This window comes from Ursus maritimus, unplaced genomic scaffold (genome assembly GCF_017311325.1).
Source record: "Ursus maritimus isolate PB19 unplaced genomic scaffold, ASM1731132v1 scaffold_27, whole genome shotgun sequence".
Lineage (NCBI taxonomy): Eukaryota > Metazoa > Chordata > Mammalia > Carnivora > Ursidae > Ursus > Ursus maritimus.
The window spans coordinates 22,171,902-22,196,138 of record NW_024425230.1 but is presented as its reverse complement, the minus strand read 5'-3'; the positions used below and the strand labels follow the sequence as shown (position 1 = coordinate 22,196,138).

General features: G+C 51.4%; 1 protein-coding gene and 1 pseudogene across 2 annotated transcripts in view; both read right to left on the bottom strand.

Annotated features, from left to right (window-relative positions):
- Nucleotides 1–699: 699 nt before the first annotated feature.
- On the bottom strand, nt 700–1,227 carry LOC121105497 (annotated as a pseudogene).
- A 14,603-nt stretch (nt 1,228–15,830) lies between these two features.
- Nucleotides 15,831–24,237, bottom strand: part of SLC28A1 (solute carrier family 28 member 1) — a 44,608-nt gene continuing 36,201 nt past the window's right edge. Inside the window, exons 11-17 of one of the 2 annotated variants that reach the window (XM_040642841.1) lie at nt 22,638–22,768; nt 21,254–21,422; nt 20,938–21,135; nt 17,741–17,822; nt 16,958–17,056; nt 16,707–16,818; nt 15,831–16,473 (exon numbers count right to left, since the gene is read on the bottom strand). In XM_040642841.1, coding sequence (XP_040498775.1) covers nt 16,401–16,473; nt 16,707–16,818; nt 16,958–17,056; nt 17,741–17,822; nt 20,938–21,135; nt 21,254–21,422; nt 22,638–22,768 — 864 coding nt within the window. In that variant the 3' untranslated portion in view covers nt 15,831–16,400. The remainder of the gene's footprint in view (nt 16,474–16,706; nt 16,819–16,957; nt 17,057–17,740; nt 17,823–20,937; nt 21,136–21,253; nt 21,423–22,637; nt 22,769–24,237) is intronic. The other variant, XM_040642840.1, reaches the window with a different exon arrangement.

Genomic DNA, 24,237 nt, shown 5'->3' with positions numbered 1-24,237 from the left:
CCTCGCACTCACATAGGCCCAGGAGGAAATCCCGGCATCATCAGAGTCAATGCTTGCAATGCCTCTGTGAGTTAAGAGGGGATAGTATTTTCATTTTACAAATGACAAATGAGAAGCTCAGAGAGGTTGATTATCTTGCCCCAGGTCACACAGGGACGTAAAGAAATGGAGCCGGAACTCGAGCGTGGCTCTGTCTGGCTCCAGAGCCCATACCCCCCCTTGCTCCGCCGTTCTCTCCCTACCGAGGAGACTCGGGGTCTGCCAGTTACGTGTGGTGGACTGAGCACAGGCATTCAGCACCGTTTTCTCTCAAAACCCCACTAAAAAGAGACTGGAGAAATAAAAGATGTATCAACCGAGAAGGACAAAGAGAAAGAGCAGCAACGATAGAGAGAAGAGATGTTAACAAAGGTTTGGAAGATGAGGAGCAGAAGGAGGGGGGCAGCCAACGCCAAGATAGTGCAACACCGAGGAACCGAAAACACCGGCTACTGCCAAAGATGGAGCGGAGGTGGGACTTGAGACAGGAGGCCTGGTGGAAAGCCGAGCCCCGAGAGCCCTGAGAGCCCCGGGCCCCTCCACCACCACCCCCCAGAGCCAGGTGGCTGCCCCTCCCCCACCCCAGGAACGTGCACTTTTATTCTGAGATTGAATCAGGGAAACAGGCAAGTGGAGGGGAAGAGGCACCGAATTTTTATATTTTTTTTGCATTTATTCTATGCAGAATTTACTCCTGGGCCATAAGTTTTCGTTTCTTCAGTTTCTCCTGGGATATCTTTTTCTTCTGCGTCACCTCCTTTATTGGTTTAGGAACAATCTGGTCTTCCTCAGTAAGGATCGCTCCACGTGGCAGGGAGAGCTCACGTGTGGGTTAATCAGACCCTGAGCCCTACGCCGCGTCTTGGAGGCTTTCTTCTCCTGGATGTGCTCCACGGCCAGGGAATCTACATCTAAACCTTTATGTTCAGCAAGACTCTCTGCATTTTTAAGTGTGTGCTGTAAAAATTCCGCACTTTTTTGGGGCCACCGACCCTGTGTGCAGCCCCGCTGTTTGGCCTGGGCGCGCCTCCCAGCTCCACCCTCAGAGGGACAGAATGGCACACGCTGCTTCTGCAAAGTGACATCCTTCAGATACTTGGTGGCTTTTCGGATCTGCGTACCCTTGATGGCCTGGGCAGTTTCATGTGTGTTCTTAAAAAGAACACAAAGATTTGAATAGCAAACCATTTTCAGAGGTCACCTCAGGGCGCTGAGGGGAAGAGCGAGGCACTGTATTTTAACAGAAGGATTAAGTGGGAGGTTTATACACTGAATGTCGAGAACTGCCTCTTCCTGCTTTGTGCTATTCTATTCAGAGGATTCTCCCCACCCTGTGTATACCCCTCAGGCAGGAAACTGGATGTTCCTCTCTAGAGAAACATAATACCTCCCCTGCCCCCCCCACAAAACCAGATCTCTCATTACTGCTATTTGGGTGTTCCCAAATGTATGATCCCGGCTCAGTCACCCCACAGTCAGACCCACCCCAGCCTCATCCCTCGAAGCCCCCAGTGCTCAAGGAACTCTTCAGAACCTCTTTGTTATGAATGAAAGAAAAACAAAGGATCACCGGATATCTGAGGAAAGCACCCAATATGGAAGACAGAAGTAAAAACAAACAAAACATAGCAGGAAGGAGTGGAGAGCCCAGAGACAAGGCAGATGGGCAGAGAAAAAAGCCTGAGAACCTTTGATGTCCTTGCGGGCAGAGGTAACCAACGATATCACATCCCTGAAACAGAAAGATGTTAAAGACAAAGACAATCTAATCATAAAGAAAAAGCTTTTTAAATTTAAATTATGGTGGCAAGAAACAAGTTGATAGAACAATTGGAAGATAAGCTTAAGGGACAATTTCCAGAAAGCAAACAAAACCACAAAGAAGAAAGGTAAGAAAAGTAGAAGGTAAACCCAGAGGGTCCAACATTCGAATAATAGTTCCAGGAAGAGAGAAGAGGAAATGACCCAAGAAACGATCTAAAACTTCCCAGAGCTCCGTGACATGGAATTGCAAATTGAAAGTCCCACCTAATTCCCAGCACAATGAATGAAAAAAAAAATCCATTATGGTATTAGAACACCAAGGTTGAAGAAATTATCTAAAAGCTTCCAGAAAGGAAAAAGCAGTCCATGAACGAGTGGTCAAGAATCAGAATGAATGGCATCAGATTTCTCAGCATCAACACTGAGAGCCAGAATGCAGATGGATAATCTTCAAAACTGTGAGAGAAAAGGATTGCCCAATGTAAATATTCCCTGATAAACTAGCAACCCAGGGTAATGATAGAAGAGAGACATTTTCAGATATGCAATGCTTTGGAAAATTTATCTCCGGTGTATGCTCTCTCCTCCAAAGGGAGTAAACCAAGAAAGAGAAAGACCGGGAATCCAAAAGTGTGGATCCACGTAGGAGAAAAGTGCAGGGAAGCCCCGGGGGGTGGGGGTGGAGTGGCTGTATAGTGGGCTGGAGTTGGAGAATTGGGGGTTGGGGGGGCTCCAGGAGGAATGTCTCCAGGAAAAATGTGAATCAGATATAGTGTCTGAGCCTTTGACACGACAGAAACTAGGTCTTGGGGTTGGGGATTTTGTAAAGAAAGAATAATATTCTTTAAAAATGTGGGGAGAATTAATGATAGTTACAAAGAAAACGAAGCCATAAAGAGAAGGCAAACGTGGTATTACAGGAATTTGCGAATGCACGTCTTCTCCCCATTCTAACCTTTCTGGTGCTGAGGCGCACCCAGCATGTGACGGAGTGTCACCGCTCAGTCGGAGCATTCTTTCCCAGTGTTACGTAAATAACAAATAACGGTGCATTCAAGCTTCCCTCTTAGTTTGGAAGAACTAGAGGAATTTCCAGAAGGACAAAAGACGTGCAAGGAAGGAGTGTGATTATCGTGTGCCCTGTGGCTTGTGAGGGAGTGAGCAAGACAGACAGCAATGACGAGGTGGGCAAGCAGTCACAGAATAGGGCTCTTTCCCCAAACTGTGATATTGCCCCAGCTGGGAGGATGGAGGGAGAAGTAAGGCATGGGTGGCATGGGAGAGCTAACACTTCCTCTTCCATGATGGGGAGTAAAAAGACAACAACTAAGAGCAATAATTAGGAAAAAAAATAGCAATATGAGTACATTATTGAGAAACATNNNGGGAAATAGAAGAAGCAACTGAGGGAGTTTGAAGGGGAGAATTCGGGATTGGGAGGGCGGGGCAGGGGATTCGTGCGATTGTCTTCTCTTACTGTTGTCATTGTTATAAACCTCGCGGTTCTGTTTGACTTTTAAAATCGTGTCTAGGTAGAACACTGATTGGAATGGAAGGAAAGAGAAGTGAGGGACTGAGGCACTGGATCGGGGGACCCCCGTGGATCCCAGCCTTGATCAGAAGGGCTGGAGGCGATGCCCCTCCCGGACGGCCGATGTGACGGGAAAGTGAGCAACACGGAAGGGGGTCCCATTATGGGGAGAGGACGTCCTCCTGCGGTGGCGTGTGGATCCAGCCAGGAAGATTTTGTTGGCAGGTCCCACCCTCCCTCGGAGGCACTGCCCTCCTCAAAAGAAGGAGGGTCCCAGCTGCAGCCACACCCACGTGGGGCTCCACTCTGCAGCCTTGGAGCCCAGGATCCGGGCTGGGCCGGGGTCCTCCACGGTCGCGCTGAGCCAGCGGACCCCGTCTCTCACCGCGCCTGGAGACCGGCCGAGAAGGAGCCGCCAACACATCCGCCCCACCTGGTGGAGGAAGGGAGATTGCAGCCCGAAGCTGTCAGGACTTTTGCCACAGCTTCCCTGTTGGGAAGAATCACTACTTTGCTACTTTATGAATACAAGACAGTCCTCAATTTTACCTTCCTCTTACTTCAAATGCTCCATGACCAGACACCTTCGATTCCTAGCCCAGAGCTGTCCCAGTTGTCCGTTGCTAAACCCAGGTGCATCAGACTGCCACCGTCTATTAGGCTGTAGGATTCAGGGTGCCGGGAATTTGGATGGGGTGCCGTAGGGCTGGCTTGTCTCTGTTCCATGATGTCTGAAGCCTCAGCTGGGAAGACTCATATGGCTGGGGGCTGGAACCAGCTGGAGGCTTCTTCGTGCATATCCAGCATTTTGGCTGGGATGACTTGAAGGCGGGGGACTGTTGACTCTGTGCCTCCATGCCCCCTTCCATGTGGCTTGTGCTTCCTCAGAATAGTGAGACCTCTTACGTGGTGGACCAGGGTGTCAAGAGTGAGTACCCCAGTGAACAAGGCCAAAGATGCCTAGCCTCTCATGAGCCCGTGAATGTCTGTGTCCTCCCAAAGCTTATGTGTTGAGATCTTCATCCCCAATGTGGTGGCATTCAGTAGTGGAGGCTTTGGGAGGTCATTAAGCTTAAGGATATTACTTATTTGTTTTAAGAGAGAGAGAGAGAGAATGAGTGGGGGGAGGAGCAGAGGGAGAGAGAGAATCCCAAGCAGACTCTGAGCTGAGCACAGAGCCCAACTCGGGGCTCAATCTCATGACACCGAGATCAAGACCTGAGCCGAAATCAAGAGTCAGGTGCTCAACTGACTGAGCCACCCAGCCACATCTGGGAGGTGATTAGGTTTAGATGAGTTCGTGAAAGTGGGGCCCCCATGATGGTATGGAGGGGCCCCCATGTCTTATAAGAAGAGAGGCCAGAGCTTTCTGTCTCTGCCATGTGAGGACACAACCAGAAGGCAGCCATCCCCAAACCAGAAGAGGGCTCTCACCAGACACCAAATCTGCTTGCACTTGACCTTGGACTTCCAAGCTTCTTGACAGCTCCAGAACTGTGAGAAGTCAATTGTTTGTCATTTAAGCCACCCAGTCTGTGGTGTTTTGTGATGGCAGCCCGAGTTGACTGGGACACCCCGCCTCAGAAGGCCCATAGCGCCATTTCCACCAGACTCTATTGGTCTGAGTGGTCATGAGCTTGTCCGAGAAAGGAGACAAGGGACACGTGCTGGCCTCTGCATGGGAGCAGCGGTACAGAATTTGGAGCTATCTTTTAAAACTACCACAAACACCCAAAACTATTTGTCAGAATCAGAGAGATTTACTTTAAAGTACTTCACACATGTATCTGTTCACTGGGTAGATGAATGAGGAAGCCAATGTATTATGATGGCTAAGAGTCTAAAATAAAGGGGCACCTGGGTGGCTCAGTTGTTTGGGGGTCTGACTCTTGATTTTGGCTCAGGTCCTGATCTCACGGTGTGAGATGGAGCCCCACATGGGGCTCTGCACTGGGCGTGGAGCCTGCTTAGGATTCTCTCCTCTCCTTCTGCCCCCATCCTCTCCCACTCACACATGCTCTCTCTCTAAAAAAACAAAAAGAAAAAGGAAAAAGAAAAGAAAAAGGAGTCTAAGATTAAAATCAAACAGAACCGAGTTCAAACCCTGGCTCAGCCACTGAACTGTGTATCTGGGAATAAGACACTTCACCTCTCTACATCTCAGTTTCCTCGCTGGCAAAATGAGAATAACAGTACCTACCTTAGAGGGTTTGGGTAAGGGATTTTGGTTTGTTTTTTCTTAAGGATGCATAGGACAGCAGATGAACTCGTGCCACAGTAGGCATTCAGAAAATGGTAGTCTCTTTTCCCTAAGTTATTTCGAAGCTAAATTTTCATTATTTCTATGATCTCAGACTTCCTAAGGTATGCTAACATGGCACTTCTTTACAGATATATGGAAAGAATAGCTGCCTGTCTTCAGGGGACGACACCCCCATTCTTTTGGGGAACTGCTCTTCCCTTCTGCTGCCAACCAACCAACGCGCCCAAATGAGAGCGGCCATCTTCTGTCTCCCGGCCGGTCACAATAATTGCTCAAGGATTTGACAAAAAAGCCGGACTGGAGTAATCGCATCCCGGCTTCCACCTTCATGACCGGTCTGGAGAAGGGCCCATGACCCCAGACGATCAGTTACACCCTTGGAGGCCTTGCCTCTCTATCGTCAGCGAGCTGTAAGGGATGCGAGCTGTCATGTGAATCCAGGATTTTCTAACAGCCATGACCCCAGCCTTATGCAGAAACCAGTTCAACAGAAGGAGGTCATCATGCAGGTCAGCACGCAGGAAGACACCATGGGAAGCAGGAGCAAGAGGTACACAGAGAGTCCTGGTGCCACGAGGTCCTGGGGCCTGGTGCCCACAGCTGTCCACCTGCCCCTTTCTGGCGACAGAGTCTGTCCCTTCCTGTGATTTGTTTTCTGTCATTTGCAACCCCAAGAATTCTGAGTCATCTACTGCTCTGATTTGTACATTGTTTTACTAGGAGGGTAAATTGTCCATAAACTCCAGTACTTTCACTGCTGCAAGGAAACAAGGTCATGACTCGGCCACACCTCGCAATCCATGCAAGTGTGCAGAGCTGCCTGCTGACCGGAGCTTCCTGAAAGCTCACGGCACCTTCGGTCCTTGAACATGACGCCCTGGGCAAGGAAACTCTTCGGAAGGCGGCCACCTCCTTTTCCATACCTGTCGTCAGGCTTTGTCACATCTAGGTTCTGTCCTAACACGATGACCCTGGGCCCACCCTGCAGCTCGGCCACTAGGCCCAGGGTTGCTGTCCCCCCACTCCAGGCTCAGACAAAGAGGATTTGAGGACGTTAGACACACGTGCCCTCAGGGCACTGCCCAAGGAAAGCTCCCTTGAAAGCCGTGGGCTCTGAGACAGTTCATTTCTTCTCTAATTGAGGCGTTGGCTTTGGGAAGAAAAAAATAGTTTGGTTAGAATATAAACAAACGATGTCTCTAAAAGTAGAAAAGAATCTTATTCAGAAGCTAAGTTTCAGGAGATAAAAGCAATCTTTAGTTTATAAAGTGAGTTTCCCATCCCGTCCCTAAATGACTTCTTTTTTCATGGAAAGAAAAACAGAAACGGTTTCCTTGGGGAAAATTGTGTCCTTGGTCAGTTGGAGGCAAACGACAGGCGCGGCCCCACTGGGGGGCCCCCACCTCCCCGAGCTCACTTCCGGGGCTTAGAGCAGACAGGCCGTGCCTGCCAGCTGTTTCCTGACACCCAGGGGAGTCTTCGACATTCCGTGTGCCTGTCCGGTGAGCAGCCGGGAGCTGGGGTCATTCCCTGTCTCACTTACAGATAAGAAACCGGTGCCATCTTGAAAAGATAGGAATGGTGTGCGGAGAGAAGGCAGAGAGAAGGCAACATAGACCTGTGGGAGGCTGTGAGGTCTGCTCCAGAGTCTTTATGAGATGACCTCTTACTTGTTCTTTTATGCTGTGAATATAATTTGCAATGTGTGGTGTGTGACGGGGGAGCTGGCTGGAGACTGGGGAGGAATGTCCTTCCTCCACCGTGCTCTTCTCCGAGAGGAGGGGACCAGGGGCCATCTGGCAGGGGCTGTGTCATGGGCTGGGCCACATGTACTAGTGGGCCAGGTCATTGTGCTCGAACACGCTTGCACGGCTGAGCAGCCTCTTTCCTGTTTCCTGCTTCTGTGGGCCTGAGGCGTGAGGTTCATATGACCCTACCCTGCCCCTTCTTTCCTTCTTTCTCGTGCTGGTGCTTTCCTGCCATGAAGCCGTGAGAGTCAAGAGAGGGGGACTTCAGTAGAATGGAGGCAGGAAGTGAGCAGGGGGAGCTCCCCTGCAAATCCCGCAGGAAGAGACGGACCTTGTTCACCTTACACGTGGCTACCACTTGGCTGCCCCAGCAGGAGGAAGCAAGGCTCTCCTCTTCCCCTCGCCACAGCCCAGTCAATGACGGACAGTCACAACTCAACGAGAAGCCTCTGGACGTCTAACTCCCAGTTGACAACAGCCTTTCCTCTACAAGAGGGCATACCTCTCCTTTCTTCTTGCTTGTCCTTGTTGCAATTCTCTGCTATTCTCAAATAAACCCATCTTTTGCTGGTAAAATAACTGGCAGTTTTATTTTTAAGGGGAGCAAAGCTAACTTGGAAAATTTTGCAGTTTGGTCACATGGCTCTCTCTCTCCACATTCCCTCTCACGTGTGTAAGGACTCTCTCTTCTTCTATATCTTGGTGGCAGGTGGGTGGGTGCCTTCCAGATTTGGACTTTGTCAGAGGGAGCAGTCTTATTTAGGGCTCCAGTGGCTCCAAATTGCCAGAGAATCAGGAATGCCAGGGATGATAGGCACCCGGTCAATGATATCTTGTTTCCCATTTGTTCATCAGGAACCCCTCGGGGAAGAGGCAAACTTGCTCTTTCTTACTGCCTGGGCTGTTCTTCTTGTCCGTTAGCAGGGCGTGTGTAATAAAAACACCGAATGATGCCATAAACGAGAGAAACAGTACTCCTGGGTCACGTGCAATCTGCACTGTCAAGGCAGCCCCGCTCTACAAACACACCAGAGGCCCAGGCTCCTCCTAACTTGTGGCTGCCCCATCCCTAAGGTGTGGAATTTGTCCCCATCTAAGTGGGTTCTTCTTCCCATCCGTATTCCAAATGGCTGGGAGCAAAATTGAAACATACTGGGGACACGCAGGATGCGCCCCTTCGTCTAAGACAGGGCTCAGCCAACTGCAGACTTCGGGCTGGCCGACTGTTTTTGTAAGCCTGGTTTGGTCAGAGCATAGCCACTCTCGTTTCTGAATTGCCAAATGGTGGCTTTCAAACTACAAGGACAGAGCTGAGTAGTTGCAAGAGAGATAGTATGGATCACAAAGCCTTAAATACGTACTCTCTGGCCCTTTAAGAAAACGTTGCTGACCCCTTCCCTAAGGGCATGATCCAGAGGCTACCTACTCCACTGCTCAGAAGTCAAGTGCCAAGGACTAGACCCTGGTCCTGTGGCCACACCTAGCTGCAAGGAAAGCTGGCCGGCCATTTGCCCAGCTAGACCTTTAGTGATTACTAAAGGAAAAAGGGGAGAATAACTATGGGAGGACGACCAGCTCTCTTGCCTATGCTGGGTCATGTGTCCTTTGATTAGATCCTGGTGCCTGTTATTTTAAAATTCTGAGATGAACCAGATTCCTGCTACTCATTCATAATCATGCTGGTTTCTTTTGTTATCTCTGCCTTCCTCATTGGGATATTTCGGGCAGCAGAACCAGAGTTCCATTCAAGAGCTGACTTTGCTTCCAGAGTCTTCTCCCTGAGCGCCTTTATCTTCAAGTGTGGACTTAGTGTCCGGCCGTGCCAGCCTCCCTTCACTTCCGGTCACAAAGTCTCTGCTGCCATGGCTCTTCCCACATCACTGGTCCATATCTTTGTCAGAACTTGGTCCAAAGCAGCAATTTCCGGGGCACCCGACTGGCTCAGTCAGCAGAGCATGTGACTCTCGATCTCAGGGTTATAAGTTTGAGCCCCATGTTGGGTGTAGAGATTACTTAAAAATAAAAATCTTTAAAAAAGAGAAAGCTGAAATGCTTTTTACCTCTGGGGATGGAAATCGTCCTCTGGGTAAGTTATGAACTTGTTGCACCCTTGATGGTAGGGAAGTAGGAGTCTTAGCAGATGTCCCAATAGGTAAGTTCCCACCCACCCCATTCCTATCCTATCTCTGGTCGCATTCGTGCTCTGGGACAGGACTTTCTCCTATTCTCTCCTCCCTCCATGACATTTCACCCTCAACACGCAAGCCCTCAGCTTGGAGTGTTTCTAAAGCAGGCATGTAGCTTCTTAACAGTCTTCGTATAGGTCTGCCTCTTTTAAATATCCTCCCGAGGCTATATCCAATCTCTGATCCCATCACATCATCTTGGTTACACCCATGAGATCATATTTATCACCCTGTGTTCTGGCTTCAATCTGGAACTTGCTCATGACTCATGCACTGTCTGCATATGACTGCAGGACAGCTAAGAATCAGGTCTGGGGCAAATTTTGAGACCATTATGTGCTATGTGAGAAACAAATGAAAGGACTATGGGTCCCAGCTCGAAAGGGAAGCCTGGATGCTTGCCATCTTCCAACCATTGAAGAGCTGCCATGTGGAAAAGGGATTAAAACATGTCTGTAAGGTTTCTGTAAGATCTGACTTTTTAAAGCCAATGAGCAAGTGGTCCTTTAGTAAATAAATCTAAAATTAAACAAACGAACAATAGATATATCCATGAGATGGGACTTGTTCTGAATGGCAAAACTGGGATCAAAGGGAAACACTTTCTGATGCAAAATCGAAAAGGACCTTGTAAGAAGTGGAGCTGTCCAATGTGAAATGGGTTACCTGGACAGGTAGTGAGAGTCTGGTTTTGATGGTATTCAAGCAGTAATAACCACTGGACTCCAAGCAGAATGAGTTTAATAAAGTGGCTGGCCCGGGTAGTATCATTTTGATGACAAAGCAAAAGGAACCTTCTCATATAGGCTCAGTTAGAGGGGATTTTTGTGAAGAATTCAGCTCTCATCAATGGTGAGGGAGAGCTGGGCAGCTAGGCTCCAGGAGGGATAGGAATGAGATCAGCTCGGAGCCAGCCCTACTGTGGTGACTCAGCTCCCACTCTGTTCCTAGAATTTTTTTTAGTTCAAATTCATTCTTGAGAATCTGAAGGGCCATTGGCCAGACAATGGGCTTGGCTTCCCCTGAGTCAGGTGTTCAGTCCCGGTTCAATCAGAGGTGGTCATGGGGGTGGAGTCTTATGATACGAACATAAAATCATGGTGACAGAGACCATCCCTGCAGGGTGTGTGAAAGTTCTCAGAAAAGTTGGCAGGACAGACACCCTCAAAGTGATCTTCAGGGTCCTGTCCAAACTCAGCACTCACTGATTCGGGGTCCAAGGTAATTCCAGGCAGATGATGTTCTTTATGGCTGTAAAAAGGGCGGGACTAATTCATCTTCAGCCGGAGCCATGAGCCAGAACTACAAGGAGGGGGTGGCAGAGGTGACAGCAGGGCCACGGGGAGAAGCAGTGGAAAAGGAAGAAACGCCCATGGTCACCTCGCGGCCTTGGGTGGGCTGCCTGCTGGGACATGCATTGTCTAGATCAGAGCCTCTCACAGGCTGAATTACAAGTCACCTTGCGCTCGTGTCAATGCCGTTTATAAAACAAACTTCTAACTTTTTTGAATAGTTTCAGATGTATAGAGAGGCTGCACCAACAGCACGGAGCCCCCATACAGCCGGCCCCCAGCATCCCGTGTTGCTGACATTACTACAGCACGTTGTCACAACCAACAAGCTGAGGTTAATACGTATTTATCTAAACTCCGTACTTGGTTTGGGTTTCATTAGTTTTTCTCTAATGTCATTTTTCTGTTCCAGGATCCCATCCAAGACACCTGTATTCGTTTCCTGGGACAGTCACAACAAATCACCACATACCTGGTGACTTAAAACAGCGGCAACGTGTTCTCATGGTTCTGGAAGCCAGAAGTCCTAAATCTGTAGGACATGTGTACTGTGTAGCCTCCAAGGAAGAATCCTTGCTGCTGCTTCGAGCTTCTGGTGGTCCCAGCTGTTCCTCGGCTTGTCACCATGGTGGGGGCCATGTCTTCCAGGGATGACTCCAGTCTCCGCCTACGTCCTCACATGGACTCCTTGGTGTATTCAAATGTCCCCCTCCTTTCATTTATAAAGACACTGGCCATTGGATTTAGGGCCCATCCTAAACTCAGGATAATCTCCTCTTGAGGTCTTTAACTTCATTACATCTGTAAGACCCTATTTCCACCTAAGGTCACAATCACAGGTACTGGGTGTTGGAACTTGGCCATATCTTTTGCGGGGGACACAAGTCACCCACTGTAATACCACGTTACACTGAGTCATCACGTCTCCATAGGCTGCTTGGGACTGTGACAGTTCACAGACTTTCCTTGCTTTTCACGAGCCTGACAGCTTTGAGGATTCCTGGTCAGGTGTTTTGTAGACTGCCTCTCAATTTGAGTTTGTCTGATGTTTTTCTGCTGGTTAGACCAGGGTTATGGGCTTTGGAGAGAAAGACTGCAGAGGTAAGTGTTGTTCTCAACGCAGCATATCAAGGGCATCTGTTATCACCTGGATTTGTGCTGATGATGTTAACCATGATCACCTGGCCAAGGAAGTGTTTGCCCGGTTTCTCTACAGCAAAGTCACTGTCTTACGCCCCCATTTCTATACCGTATTCTCCGGAAGAAGTCACTAAGCATGGCCCGCACTTAAGGGATAAGAGGCTCTGCTCCACCCCTTGAGGGGAGCATTTGCATAAATTATTTGGAATTCTTCTTTCGTACAATTTTTTTTAAAGATTTTATTTATTTATTGGAGAGAGAGAGAGCACGAGCAGGGCGGGGGCAGGGAGAGAAGCGGGCTCTCCGCCGAGCAGGGAGCCCAACTCAGGGCTTGATCCCAGGACTCTGGGATCATGACCTGGGCTGAAGGGAAACACTTAACCGACTGAGCCCCCCAGGCACCCCGTCCATGCGATTTTGCATGCATTCTCTCATATGAAAGACAGGTGTCCTGGATTCCAGAGTCCTGCTGCCTTTCCCCACATCTCCTTAGAGAAGTTGACATGCAGGACAAATCATCTGAGCAGACGATTCTCTGACAAATTTTCATGAACAGAAAACACTAGAGGACAATGCTCTTCAGAGTACGGCCCACATGTGTTTATAGGTCTGTAATCACATAACAGATACTGAAAGTGACATTCAGAAGCTCCATAGCCACTGGACAGAGGAACTGTGTGTTTGCTGAGCTGACAATAAAGGGGCTTGTATGTCACATGCCTTTATTCTTACGATTATTTTCCCAGTAGCTAATTTTTACTGCCTTTTATACGAGATGAGTCCAGGCCGGGTTGGGGAAACGATCTTCAGTCAGACTGTGGGCCACACTGGTGCGCGCCTCATGCAGGCTCTCGTGCTCGGGGCTGCCCCCTCTCCTCACTCACACCCACCTGTGTTTGCTCCCCTCATGGGAGGCAGAGGCCGGGGCCTCACCCGGTGTTTCTTCTTGTAAGGGCACTAATCCCGTCATGGGAACACCACCCTCATGACCTCATGTGACCCTACTTACATTCCAGAGGCCCCATCTCCAAACACCATCGCCTTGGAGGTGAGGGCGTCAACATAAATTTGGGGGGGGATGCAGTTCAGTCTGGAACACCTACTATGTGCCAGGTTCTGAGCTAGACAGAGGAATAGCAGCGGGAGCTCCCACATGGGAGCAAGAGGCCGGGGCCTCACCCCACTGAGCTCATGGTGTGACCTCTCCCTCTGGAGCATACTGTTCCCTCCTGCCCCCCATCCCTAGGTTGGACAGCCCCTCTGTGCCCCCCCCCCCCGGCAAGGAGAACATTCTCCCTGTCTGCTCTCAGCTCCGTGGACAATTTGGGAGAGGTCTGCTCTTGCCATGCTCTGGGCCTCAGGCCTTTCCATGACTGAAGCCCACTCGATTCCTTTTGCTGGTGGTCAGGCACATGCAAGGGGCAGCAGGAGAGGTATGGGAGCCTCACATCCACAAAGGGTTTTCAATATAGACTACTCCTTTTCCTTTTTTTTTTTCCCCTCCAATGTAGGCTTCTGACATCTCCAAATTAGGTCATTCATATCATCATGTTGGCTGAAACAAGTTCATCAGCGGACCACCCCACCAGGACTTAATTTAACATGATAAATATATCTTATATGTTGATTGCTATTATGCTAAATACAGAAGAGCATAGAATCTGTAGATTTCTAGAAACCTAATGTATAAAAACAGGCAATCACAGCGAAATTTTTGAGATTAATAAAAATGGTTTCTTAGATCCTTCAGTTGGGCTTTAGTTGAAAATAAATCCTGTCATTATTTTGGGGATAACCCATTATCACAGTGTGTTCTGTGTTAAAATATATGGCAACATAAATCATGATTTGTGTAACCCTATTCTGGCATTATTTTCACTTTCCAATATACTAAGAGCCTCGAAAAGTGCCATCGGCCAGGCCACCCGTGGACGCCTGAGAGCCCTGCTGAAGATCTTTTCCCCTCCCCTCCTCTCAAGGTCATCTTCCTGGGAGCCACGTCCTGTCTCTGGAGGGGCTTCCCTTCCCAGCCAACCCTCTTCTCGAAGGTAGATACCAGCTGTTTTGCTCATCAGAGTTTGGCTCATTGCTATTCCCCTGTCTAGCTCAGAACCTGGCACACAGGAGGTGTTCCAGACTGAATTGCATCCCCCCCAAATTTATGTTGATGCCCTCACCTCCAAGGCGATGGTGTTTGGAGATAGGGTCTCCGGGATGTAAGTAGGGTCACACGAGGTCATGAGGGTGGTGTTCCCATGATGGGATTGGTGCCCTTACAAGAAGAAACACCGGAGAGCTTGCTGTGTCTCTCTCTCTCTCTGTCTGCCATGCGAGGCCATCTGCAAGCTAGGAAGGGATACATCACTAGAAACTGTTAGTGCCGGAGCCCTGATCTTGGGCCTCCAGCCTCCAGAACTATGACAAAATTCATTGCTGTTGTTCAAGCCACCCGGTCTGTGGTATTTGGGGATGGCGGCCCGAGCTGACTAATAAAGCAGGTGCTCCATGGAGTTCCCTTGACTGAATCACCAAGCAAGGCATCATTCTGGAGCAGACAGATCACGGACACAGGCCTCATGCTTTGCAAGGACCCCTCTCTGCTTCAATACCCTTCACTTCTGGAGTCTTTTACATGAAACCCCAGCCCTTCCAGGCCAGGGACATAGAATCAATGGCAGTTTGGGTTCTTAGTGTCTATTTCTCGGCACAGGGGCAGCAGACAGTTCTCTCCCAACAAGGCACCTGAACCCCTTGGTGGGGGGCTTCTTCACCACCACGCTGACGGGGATTCTGAAGGCCCTCTGGATTCAGTGTGGGGGAGTGCTGTGATCGATTAGTAATGTCTGTCACAGCTGTGGACGGGGCAAGCGGAGGGGTCTGTGCCAGTCTGGACTTAGAGCTGCTGCTGGAATGCAGTTAAGCATGGGCATCTGGCACGAGCACTGGTGCCTTCTCTGGGCAGGAGATGTTTGCGGTCCCACCCTCAAAGGGCTCCCAACCTCTGCAGGTGCCCAATGAGGAGTAAGGAGCACGGGGGTGCAGGGAAGGTCCGATGACTGAGGAGCCCTTACTTCTGTGCCTGCCCCTCAATCAGAGCAGTGCTGAGCTGAGAGCATGTATTTTCTCTGCCTTGGCCCAGGGCTGGCTGCAACGGGGAAGGTGAGTGACAGAGCAGTGGCCCGCTGACCACAGGGACAGATGCATTGCAGGTCACTCAGCCAAAGCTGTGGGGGAAGTGAGAAGTGAGGCAGGAACAGTGCAGGCAAAAGGGAGAGAGACAGGGCCCGCTGGGTGACAGGGATGCCAGGAACGAAGGCTCAGAGGCAGGTAAAACACATCGGAAGCCTGGGCCACTGGAGCAGCAGGCGTGGGCTGGGGAGAAACAGCGAGGGGAGGAGGTAAGGGCAAGTCACCCAACTGAGTTCCTTGAGCCAGCAGCCTAGCCGAGAGATGACACACTGCTTGTGAAGCTGGGCGGCCTGGGTTCAAATCTTGCCTCTTGCTCTTCCTACCTGTGTTGCTTTGGGCAAGTTACTTAACTTCTCTGGGCCTCTGATTCCTCAACCAGGGATAATAATAGTACCTAATTTCATAGGGTTGGTTGTCAAGGTTGAGTTAGAATGTACGAAGCACCCAGAACAGTGCCTGGCACACAGCACTATGTAAATTTAGTTGTGAGCGTTACAAGCATCTCAAGTAGTTGGAACATGAACCACCATTCCGTGAACTGTGTTCCATGGGGTCCTCAACGAGGAGATGCTCCCATCAAAAAGGTTCTTATGGCTGAAAACATTTGAAAAATGTCACCTATCATATCTGGATGAAGACTTGGCCAGTCCATAGTAAAACAAAAACAAACCCAAAAGCAAAACCTGTCTCACTTTATTTAGCCCAGTGTTTTCCAAGCCTGGTGGATCATGGAATCTTCTGAACACCTTGTGGGACAGTGTTCCACGGGACACCAGTTTGGGAAGTGCTATGACAAAGGCAGCAGGGGAGCCTCTGAACGTATTGGACGGGGTTCCCAGGAGAACCCATCGGGCCCGGGTGAGCCATGGCAAGATTCAAGTGCCAGAGGAGGAGGAGGGAGGTCGCTGCAAAGCCCAGGGTGAGGGATCCCCATAACTGAAGGCAAGGGTGCGTGTGAGAGACACAGTGGGAGACAGAGAAGACCAGAGTGCTGTTTGGATGTGGAGGGCGGAGGAAAGGCGGTGGAGGTGACCCCGAGATTCACATTTCAGGAGGGAGCAGGAAGGGGGCAAGGATTGGGGGTATCCCTTACTCTGCCTGCTCACTCCAACACTCCTTCCCAACCGTGTGACCAAGGTGAGTCTCAGCCTCATGGCTTCCCCCAGGAGGGGACTGGAGAGAGAAAGGTGGGGACAGCCCCATCATGGGGAAGAGCAGCCCCAGGAGGCCGAAGACCTGCTGTCCCTGCTACGCACAGATCGTGTGGTTGTAAAAACGACAGCAGACGTCCAGGGCCTCTCGGCTGACCTCTGGGCTGGTGCTGAAAAGAAGCCAAGGATGCGTTCTGGGCTCCAGGCCTGGCTCTGTGGGCCACAGAGGGCTGTGCAACCCTGGGAAGTTGCTCCGTGTCTCTGGTCCACCCTTCCTCCCCACATCAGCCATGACCATAACATTTCTACCCCTCGCTCCGGAGCCAGAGGCAGCCCTAAGGCACTCGGGCCTTCTGTGCCCCGTCACTGTCAGGGCCCCAGAGCCCCCCGGCCCGGGCCTCACCTCTGGAAGGCCTCACGGCAGCACTGGTACACCTCGAAGCTGCTGCTGCTGACCGTGGTGTTCAGGAGGGCCGTGCAGTCTGCCGCAGCCCGCGGGGGCACATAGAGGATCCCTGTGCAGAGAAGGCAGCTGGTGGGCAGGGTCTGCCCGCTCACTCCCCACCCTGCCGGGAACTCCCAGAGGGGCCAGAGCCCCGGTGTCCGGCCCTGGATGGGGCTCGAAACTCAGGACTCCGCCAGGTCGGCACTCACCTGCCACGCAGGCGTTCGCCAGCGACACACAGGTCCCCGTGCACAGCGCCCGGAGCACTATCCGGGAGAAGTCGCTCTTCCGCTGGGGGGCCATGGAGGCTGCAAGGAGACAGGGGTGCTGAGGTCCAGGAAGCCCTTCTGCCCATACTCCACACTTCTGGATACATCTACTGACTCTCCTTCCTCCTCTGGGCAGCCAGAGGGATAGAGGCTCTCTTCCTGACTGCTTACTGAGTTCGGGAGTCCTCCTTGGCCTGACTTGGGCCCCCAAGCAGTGCCCCACACCTGCCAGCATTGGAGGCAGATTTAGGAAAATAAGGTGAGTTTGCTGTCAGGCAGACCTGGGATTAAATACAGGCCCAGCCACCGACTAACTGAGTGACCGGGGCCATCACTTTCCTCCTCCATCAAATGGGATGGTTACACCACCAGGCAGGGGGACGGTGAGGAGTGGACAGGACGGCTGCTCAGAACTGCGCAGGGCCCGCCTCCCTAGGCCTCGCCGGGTCTGCCTGTCCACTGTGGGTATGGGAACCAACAGGCCAAATCCTCAGGGGACAGGCCAGCCCCGCGCCTTCCCTCCCTCCCCAGACTCCTGAGCCAGGTGCTAACCCCTGGGCTGCGCCCCGCAACAGAGAAGGACTGGAAGGGACCTCTGCGACCATCTTGCTCAGGCTCTGCCCTGGACATACGGGACGACTGAGGCCTAAGGATCCCCAAGAAGTTGTTTCAGAGCCTGGGCCCCAACTGCCCATGTTGCTGGGGAGGCCCCCCAGGACTCACTCAGGCCTCCCAGCATGATCCCAATGGAACTGAAGTTCGCAAATCCACAGAGGGCGAACGTCGTGAGGATTTCTGCTCTGACCTGAACATACAGAAGATGAGTGAGGGGGGGCTTCCCTTGCGTGGGGCGGGGCGGCCCCACATCACCCCGGCTCCCTGGCCCTAGTGTTGCATCCACTTCCAGTGTGTCTTTGACCTTTGAAGCCCTTGGTGCTTCCCCCAGCCCCCCTCACGCCCCCAGGCCTCAAACACCGGCCTCTAGTTTAGTTGGGGCCTCACCGCCTGAGAAATAGCCCCCTTCCCATCGCCTTGAGTCCCTTTATTGTAATTGCCAGCCTTTCCCGGGCTGATTCAGGCTTGCCATGCCCTCTGGCGTAGGCCCTACTAAGTAAGCTCTGTGCCCGAGGGGCACTTGGTGAATGGCCCTTCCCAACATGGTAGACTGGAGCTTGTTTTCCTGTGGGGGCTCTCAGGCTGTGAGAGGACAGAGCACTGCCTCCTGAAGTGAGGAGCTGAGAGCCCAGCCAGCTGGGCCCCATGTGTGTCCCCACCTATGACCAGATTGAGCAAGTCAATAGCCTCTTTCCGTTTTAGTGTCTCCATCTGCAATGTGGGAATAATAGCACCTGCCCGAAGGGCTGTGATAAGGGTCACACGCTGTGGGTATTTAAGCAAAGTAATTCTCCTTCCCCTCCCAATTAAACAGTTGTTTAATTTCCCAGAAAGAGGTGTAAAGAGCCCAATGGAACAATTTGGAATAAAAAAATTGGCTTAGATCATACCTCACACCATATTTAAAAAATCAATTCTAGAGCTTTGAAGTAGATAAATACTGATATTTTAAACAGCAAATAATAGAAAATATAGGAAAATAATAATTAGACTTACCAGGTAGCATTATTACTCTCATTTTGGAGAGGAGAAAACGGAGGCTCAGAGAAGTTAAGTAACTGAGGAAGTTCACACAGCCAGAAGGTGGCTGTGTCAGAATTGGAATTCAGTTCTGACTGCGAAACTCATGCTTTTAGATATTTTACCATATTGTCTCAGGAATTTAACACTTAACAGATTTCTGGAAGGGAGATAACTTTCTAAGTTAAGAAATAATAGAAGAAATCATAAAGGAAAAGATTTGGTATAAAATCTGTTAAAAGAAAAATCCCAAAATACAAGATGAAGGGGAAGAAGGACTAGGAAATATATATAAAATATAATAGAAGAAAGTTAATGTCCTTATAACATAAAGAGTTCACACAAATGGATGGAAAAATATTAAGGCTCCTGCCTCCTGCTTGCTCACCTACCATCACCCTCTATACAGCAGCTCGTGTCATCTTAAAATGTAAAATGTCAAATCTTCAGGAACTTTCTATCACTCCTCAGCCAGTCTCTTCTACAATTACCACCTGCTCTAACTGTGTTTCTCTCCTTTAGTTCTCCAAACAAGTGCTTTTCAACCTCGGGGCCTTTGCACTTGTCTTTTCTTTGTCTGCAATGCTCTTCCCAGCTTCACCTGGCCCCTTCTCCTCCCTCCAACGCGTGGCCTAAATGCTATAGTTCAGGGGTCTTTTCTGACTATTCCAGCCAAGGAAGACCCCTGTTTCCTCTTCTTGTTTCCTTTGTAGAACTTCATTCAAATTGTGGTTTACTTTTTATTCCTTCGCTTCCTTGTGCTTCTCACCAAGCATAAGTTCCACGACACCAGGGACCGTGTCGGTCTACTTCCCCTTTCAATTTCTCGTGCCTAGCAGAGTGCCTGGCACCCTATGGGTCTCAAGCAATACTTGCTAAAGGAACAAAGTTCCTAAAAAAAGATCCTCAAGGAGTATCCCATCCATTATCTCTAGAGGAGAGACTGAGACAGGGGCTGAGGACGAAGACGGGGAATCTGTGCTTTTGATCTCACACAAATTGTTTTTAAACTGAAGGCTACATTCACTTACAACTTAAAACATAATTTGAAAGACAAGAAAAAAATATTTCCCCTTCAAAGTGCCTAGTAACCCAAGAGGTGCAAATTAAAACAATGAGCTATTATTTGCTTGTTAAAGTAAGCACAACTTTTTTTAAGAAGGCTGCTCACTGTTTGGTGTGTGGCCAGGTCAGCGCTACCAGCGTTTGCGAAAGTGACTGGGAGCGACCGCGCGAGGACTCATGCCATGTGATGCAGTCATCCCACAGCTGGGAAAGCTCCGGAGGAAATGATCCGAGAGGAGGGGAGAGTTCTGTGCTCAGAGCTCTTCATTTCTGCACGGTGTAAAATGGCCAAATGATGCAATTAACCCAGGGGGCCCACCAGCAAGGGACTGGTTAAGCATGTCAGGACGCATCCATCAAAAATGCCGTTTCTGTCCTGACAGTCGGTGCGGGGAGAGCCGGCTCGGCTGCAGGGTGGATGCTATCATGAGAACCATGTAACCTCTCCCTTAAACAAAGAATAGGAGAAAATGCACAAGACAACACTAGCTGTTCTCTTAGGATGGCGAGGTGACAGGTAATGGTTATATTCTCAGTGATGCTACAGAGAGCTTTATTTGTTTAGAAACATTCATTTTATAGAGCGTTTAGAGTTTTGTTTTTTTTTAAGAGAGAGAGAATGAGAGAGAGCTCATGCTCACGTGGGTGGTAGGAAGGGGCAGAGGAAGGGAGAGAGAATCCCAAGCAGATTTCCCGCTGAGCGCGGAGCCCAACATGGACCTTGATCCCACGACCCTGAGATTATCACCCAAGCAGAAATCAAGAGTCGGACGCTTAACCAATGGAGCCACCCAGGTGCCCCTAGAGTTTTCAGAAACAGGTTTTCACAGAAAAAGCCATCTCCTGAACTGAATCCAATATGCTGGCAGTGAACGTGGCGGGGCCTCCCTATCTCGCTCCTTCTGCTCACTGGACGCTCACATGTGTCCCTCTGGGCGCCCCGTGGCACGAATCACACCACTTTCCAGTAGGAGCAGTGAGGCGCCGTGGCTGTCCCGAAGCCACACAGGATGGTGGTCCGTCTACAGTGAGATCTCAGGTCTCCCCAGCGAGGCCCTTTCCTTGAGGCAGCGAAGCCCGAGGCCATCTTGTAGGATTGGGAGGCTGGGCGCCACCGCCATGTGTGCCCCGCCTGTGCAGGAGCCAGGACAGCAGCTGCCAGGGGACCCAGGAGCAGCAGCATCACACCCCTGCTGCAGGGAGGGGACCGGGACACTCACAGAGATCCACTGCTTCTTGCCGCCGACCCACTCCTCTGCTCCTGCGAGACGGCGCTGCTTGTACCGGGAGAGCTCCTGATAGGCCACGAACTCGTTCAGGAACAGCTTGATCCCCAGCAGCTCCGCCACCACCGGGCAGTCCTCCCAGGCCACCCCCATTAGGAAGGCCACAGGCCGCAGGGCGTAGGAGCAGATGAGCTGAGGCACAAGGCAAGGGCAGCTGCTGGGACCAGGACCAGAGCTGGTGTCCACCCACTGCCACCCACCCCCGGCCCCAGGCCGCCCCTCGCCGGCCAAGGGGGCAGCCCAACGGTACCTGGAAGCTGAGCTCCTGGGCACCCACCATGGCTCCCAGCCAGGAGAGGGCAGCGTTGACGAAGGCCAGCAGCGCCAGGAAGGCAATCAGGTTGGCTCCGATGTTCCCAACCAGCTGCACGGAGACAGCGGCCCCACTGCTGGCTGCTTCTAAGAGGTTCTGAGTGTCTCTGTTTTGGGGACCAAGAACCACCATGACTGGCCTGTCCCCACAAAGAGCGGGGCTCCTCTTCCTGTAGGCTCAGAGAGGAACCCTGGACAAAGTATTTCAGAGCTGAGGGTCCTTGTTTTCTTTCTGAGACCCAGGGGCAGAAAGGGGCTGGTCCGAGCACTAGGATAAGGCCCGGACTGCCAGCGCGGTGCCGTGTCCACATGGGGGAGCCACCAGCCACGTGTGGCTTTGGAGCACTTGAAAGGAGGCTGGTCAGCACTGAGGTATGTTGTAAGCAAAAACAAGGACCAGATTTCAGAGGTTAAGTACAAAAAAAAAAGAACATGAAATAGCTAATTAATAATGTTTTATATTGATTACATGTTGAAATGACAATATTTTGGACATACTGTATTAAAAAATATGTTATTAAAGTTACCTGTTTCTTTTGACTATTTAAAAACACAACTATTAGAAAAGTTAAAATTCTAGATGTGGCCCACGCTGCATTTCTAAAGGGCAGTGCTGCCTGAGACCCGCCCACCGTACCCCGAGCACGTTGGTCAAAGCGGTGCCTTTGCAACCTCTTTAACCAGGTCCATGTTACACGGCGGCTGTTGGGCTACGGTGAAGAGGTGTTTGCAGGTGAGTGACCTCGGGGATGGGGCTGCTTCAGTATGTGATGGACACCCTGGTGTGGGACCTCAAGGCACCGGGAACAGGTGGCCTGGGACTTTTCAGGGCCCTCCCCGGCACACACGCCACAGGCTACATCCCCGAACCAGGCTGCTCTCCCCTGCGGCCAGCCGGTTGTTTCCCGCTGGTCCGACCCTGGAAACTAAGATGCAGGACCGCAGTCCACGTGTTTTGTGAGCGAAGCCACAAGCTGGGCAGTGAATGAGCAGAGGGCCTGGGGTTGGGCAGAGAGAACCAGACGCTGCTGGCCCAGCCTCTGCTCCCCCAGCCTCTGCCCCCCCAGGCTCTGCTCCTGCCCTGCACCCTCCTGCTACCCCCCACCGCCCTCCTCTCCCCTCCCCCATTTCCATCCCCTCCCCTGGGCCTCTACTACCCACAGACTCCTCCTGCTCCCCCCAACCTCCCTCCCCACCTCCCTCCCCTCCCCTTCTGCTCCCCCAGACCCTCCTTGTGCTCCCCCCAACCTCCCTCCTCCCCCCACACCCCCCTTTCTCTTTGTCTCCCACGTGCCCCCAAGCCGCCCTCCCGCAGTGCTCACCCTCCGGTCAGTTTTACCCCTTCCGCGCTCTTAAACTTGGACTCCTCCACCTCCGGGTAGGCCAGCTTGGAGAGGGCCAAGGCGCAGGGGGCGGCCATCACGGAGGCGGCGATCAGGGAGGCGGCATCGATCTGTGGGAACAGGAGCGAGGCTCAGCGGGAGGAAACTTCGGGGCCAGGAGTGCAGCCCAGGGCAGCAGGGTCACGGGTGCTCTGCCCCACTGGGTGTCGTCGTCCTCAGTCCTGCTGCCATCGTTGGTGACGGTACTGAGACCTTTTCTGGGTAAAGGGTCACGGGCTGTATGCACAGAACGTCCTATTTCCCTCTAGTACTTCTGTAAGTGCGGCCGAGCCCCTACCAACAAGGAAACTGAGGCCCCCGAAAATGAAATGTGACCCGCCCAAAATGAAGACAGAGAAGGCATTAGAACCTTCAGGTCTTTCGGCTCCAAGTTCAGAGTTCTTCCTTCCCTTACGGGCGGTCTCCCTTCGGCCGCTCATCTGAGGGCCGGTCCACCATTGGCTGAAGTCCTTGTGATGGTTTCCGACAGAGCTCACAGGACAAGAGTTGGGAGGGATCCAAGACTTGACCTAATTTGACCTCATAATGTAGGAATGTCCTTCCTCTATAGGATTCCCACCTTGAATACTTTCTGCAACAGGGAGCTCACCATCTCAAGGCAGCCCGTCACGCCCACTGCTGTGGAAATGGCCACCAAAGCAGCTACCCTTTGGCCCTGGGTCTGTCTGCTGGAGCCACACTGTAGAATTCCCTCCCAGCAAGACAGCAGAGCAGCCTGAGCCCCCGGGGCTCGTCCTTCCTCAGTTATTACCCTCACTATGGCCTCAAACCCTTTGCTTCCCTGTTTTTTGGTTTGTTTTTTTTTTAAGATTTTGTTTATTTGAGAGAGAGAGAGCATAAGTGGGGGTGGGGCATAGGGAGAAGGAGAAACAGACTCCCTGCTGAGGAGGGAGCCCACCCCGACGCGGGGCTCAGTCCCAGGACCCCAAGATCATGAGTTAACCCAAAGGCAGACGCTTAACCAGCTGAGCCACCTGGGCACCCCTGCTTCCCTATTTTTGGCCCCAGAGATGGATGGGATATTTTCCCAACACTATTATTTACCTTGTGGAAAAATTAGAACCAACCCAAACATCTAACAACAAGGGAATGGCTAAGCATTGTCAAGCTGGCATGGGGGGGCTCCATCTGAGGTCATGACCTGAGCCAACATCAAGAGTCAGACGCTTAACCGACTGAGCCACCCAGGCGCCCTTCCTTCTGTTCTTTTAAATCCCCTTCATATCTTTTCAGTGGGGAGTAGAAACCTCTTAACATGAGTATTGGCACCAACGCCCACCTTCTGCCCACCCTATCCTGGGCCCTGGGTGCGCAGAGCCTGCTCTTTGTGGGAAGAATCCAGCCTTGGGGCAGCTGTCCTCTCTGGATGTTCCAGGCTGGGCTTTGGGACATCACCAGCCTCCAAGGGGCGGCCCAGATCTCATGGGGAGTGTGCCAAACCTGGAATCTGGGGCTTTCCCCCCCATCGGCCAGGCCCCTCCCCTTCCTCCACTTTGGAGGTCACATCTGCTTTGCCACC